Raw genomic sequence first — 3,034 nt, 5'->3', positions numbered from 1 at the left:
CACTATTTCCACCCTCACCACCAGCTACCTCCTCCTCCACAGCCTCCCGCACCAGGCAAAGGGCATCCAGACTCCACTGTGGCTGCCGCTGTCGCTGTGGGAAAGCTGCCCCAGTTCCAGCCCTACAGCCCTGCACCTGGGTTCAAGCACCCTTTCGCAATTGAGAACCTGATCGGGCGAGACTACAAGGGAGTGATTCAGAGTGGTGGATTGCCCTTGGCTTCTGTGATGCATCACCTGGGCTATCCGGTGGCGAGCCAGCAGATCAGCACCATGGTCAGCTCCGTCTGGCCCCATGTAGGCGTGATGGAGCCGGTGGGTGGTGTGCCCATCTCCCCAGGCGAGTATGGACCTTTCGGCATGCCAATGAAGGCCATTTGCCATCCATCCGCACAGACTCTGCCTGCCATTCCAGTGCCAATCAAGCCCACCCCGGCTCTCCCCCCAGCGTCCACCATCCCTGCCCTGACAGTCAACCCGGGGCCACATCAGCAGCTCTGCCCACCCACATCGCCCAGCTCTTCTTCGTCCCTCCTTGAGCAGACTCCACCAAACTCGTCGGAAGGCAAAGGCTCCTTACATTCTGCCTTGGTACATTCCTAGGAAAAGGACTCAAGTAAAAGACTGGCATTGCTTTCCCTCTGCTCTCCTAGGAGACAAATGTATTAAAGGGGAAACATTGAGGAGTCTTGGGTGGGGGGAGATTATTTATCATAACTCCTCTTAAGTCCCTATTTCAACTGTTGTACAATCAGATTGTTGACAGCCAGGCTGAGGTAAGAATTTCTGTGTTTAACTCTTAGTTATCACAAGTACAAGACAAATGTTAATTGTATCAGCTATCTTGAGAGCCAAACACTAACAGTTGTATTCTGTTCACAGAGTTTAAATGATGTGGCAATAGGCCCCAGCCCCTCAATATCCACAACTACAACTGCAAATCTTACTGTCCTTCCTTGGTTAGCAAGTTAACAAAGACAAGGAAAAGGATATAAAGCTACCACCTCTACACCATGTATGTGGAAGAAGTTCCCATCAAAGAATTAAATTGCTTCAGATTAAAAACATCTATAACTAGGTGACAAATTATAACCCTAAACACATGTGGCCACCTCACTTGACATCAGTAATACTTATTCTCAAATAAGTATTTGCTTTAGAATGAAGGGCTACTGGAAGAATGTGTGGCATTTTCAGAAAGCTCATATTCAAGGAAGTATTTTAGGATGGCACTCTATGGGTGCAGTGTTGATTACACCAGTGGCAGCAATGTCATTGACTTCAGTAGGCCCTATGAAATACCTATGGACATCGTAAAACTGCCTATTCCTAACTACTAAGAATGAACTCCAACATGACAACATATAAGTTAAAATGCTGGACAAAGGACCATATGAAAAAGCAACCAGTATATAACTGAGGAAGAGCCTGTTCAGAACTAAGTCAGGGTGGCATAAAATTAAGATCCAGGTTAGTCCAACAGATTAGTCTGGAACTGGATGTTCATGTCACACTTTCATTAACTATACCTTTGGAAATCTGACAGTGAAATAATACAATGAAATTTCCCACCAACAAATGCATTGTCAAATTGAAATATGAATTATGTAAGACTACATGTGTTCTTTGGATGTATGTTCTGGTAGCCTTCTGTGGTTTACATGGAACCTCAGCTTCTGCAACTTTTTATGGAAAAGGGACCAAAGTTATTAGCATTGATAAACCAAGCAACAAGGGATTAAACAGTAAACAGAGAGATATTAGGAGATACTGAGTAAAGTGGTGGTTTTGGAGAGGTATTTTGTAACTTGTCATTTGAATGTAAAGACAATGAAGCAAAACATTTTACATACAGCTCTTTAGTGAGGCCTATGCATTTGCTGTAATGCTGTTGCATAGACAGGCAAGCTCTGTCTCATCAATTATGAACCCATTTTTAAGTCCTTGTTGTTGTGGGTAAAGCTTATCACAGTCACTTTGTTGTCTCTACTTGCACATATAGATTCTTTATACATGTGGCTTTAGTGTGTATTTATTCCCTTGAGTTTGTAAACAAAATACTGAGGAATGGAAAGCATCTCCAAAAGTTTTATTTTAAAAAAAAAACATAATGAGCACTTTACACAGATATTCTGTGAAAGAAAGAAATGATCAAACAAACATGTCTAGATGTCACCTTTTGAGCTTTGCTTTTGGTTTGATTATCGAGTCCCAGCTGGTTCGTGCACTACTGTTGAAACTTTCTATCTGCCCAATTGTGTATCATTTTTATTAAAAGTGATTTGTTGGCTTATTTGTGCTGTTGAAGATGTTTAGGGACTTTTATTCTTGAAGAAATCTGTGGTTAACATAATAGAAGTGTGTGCATTACAAATCCTCTAACAGCACTTTTAAGGGCAGCTTCTCTTGAACTGAAGTGTAATTGACCAACAAGTTGCCCACTTTGATCAAAGTACTTGATTTTAATCTGTGTTGATTACAGTAAAATCTTCTGAAGTCCGATTTAAAGATTTTGTTAGATGGCAGATCAAGCCATCAGTTTGATATTTGTGGTGGAAAATCTATACCTTGTGTGCCATTTTTTAAAGCATCCCAATACTAAACATACCCCTTTTATTTATTTTCATTGGTGCTGATGCCTCAGTAAATGTATTTGGTACTGAGGTTTCAGCTAATTCCAGAGTTCCTGGTTTACATAAACTTAGCCTTTATACCTTGGCTAATTATATGTTGTTGTACTGGAACATTCTATTAAAGGGATAAAAATCTGTGTTCCTTATTTCTGAAGTTATAGGTTGGAAAAGTGTATGTACAAAGGCTAATCCTGTTTCTGTGATTCTCTGGAACTAAATAGTAGGTAGTCTCCATTGAAGGAAGGGCTTTGCAGACACCAGTGTGGTTGTGGGTCTGTCACTAGAGAAACCTGGCCAATTTGGAAACTAGGTCAGGCCCAATAGTAATTATTAGCTCCTGGCTAAAAACTCAAGCTATAGACCAAAAACTACAGTCCAATCTAGAAGTAAATTGCATGGTT

At 41.3% G+C, this 3,034-nt stretch overlaps 1 protein-coding gene across 1 annotated transcript in view; it reads left to right on the top strand.

Moving 5' to 3' along the window:
- FOXB2 (forkhead box B2) overlaps positions 1-603 on the top strand; it is a 965-nt gene extending 362 nt beyond the window's left edge. The window contains 1 exon segment of the mRNA XM_015409255.1: positions 1-603. This exon segment is cut by the window's left edge and continues 29 nt beyond it. Within this exon segment, the coding sequence (XP_015264741.1) occupies positions 1-603 (603 nt within the window).
- Positions 604-3,034: the final 2,431 nt, after the last annotated feature.

The sequence above is a fragment of the Gekko japonicus genome, unplaced genomic scaffold (assembly GCF_001447785.1).
Source record: "Gekko japonicus isolate JY-2015 unplaced genomic scaffold, Gekko_japonicus_V1.1 scaffold325, whole genome shotgun sequence".
Lineage (NCBI taxonomy): Eukaryota > Metazoa > Chordata > Lepidosauria > Squamata > Gekkonidae > Gekko > Gekko japonicus.
Note: the sequence above shows the minus strand (reverse complement) of the source record. Positions and strands in the feature narration are given on the sequence as shown.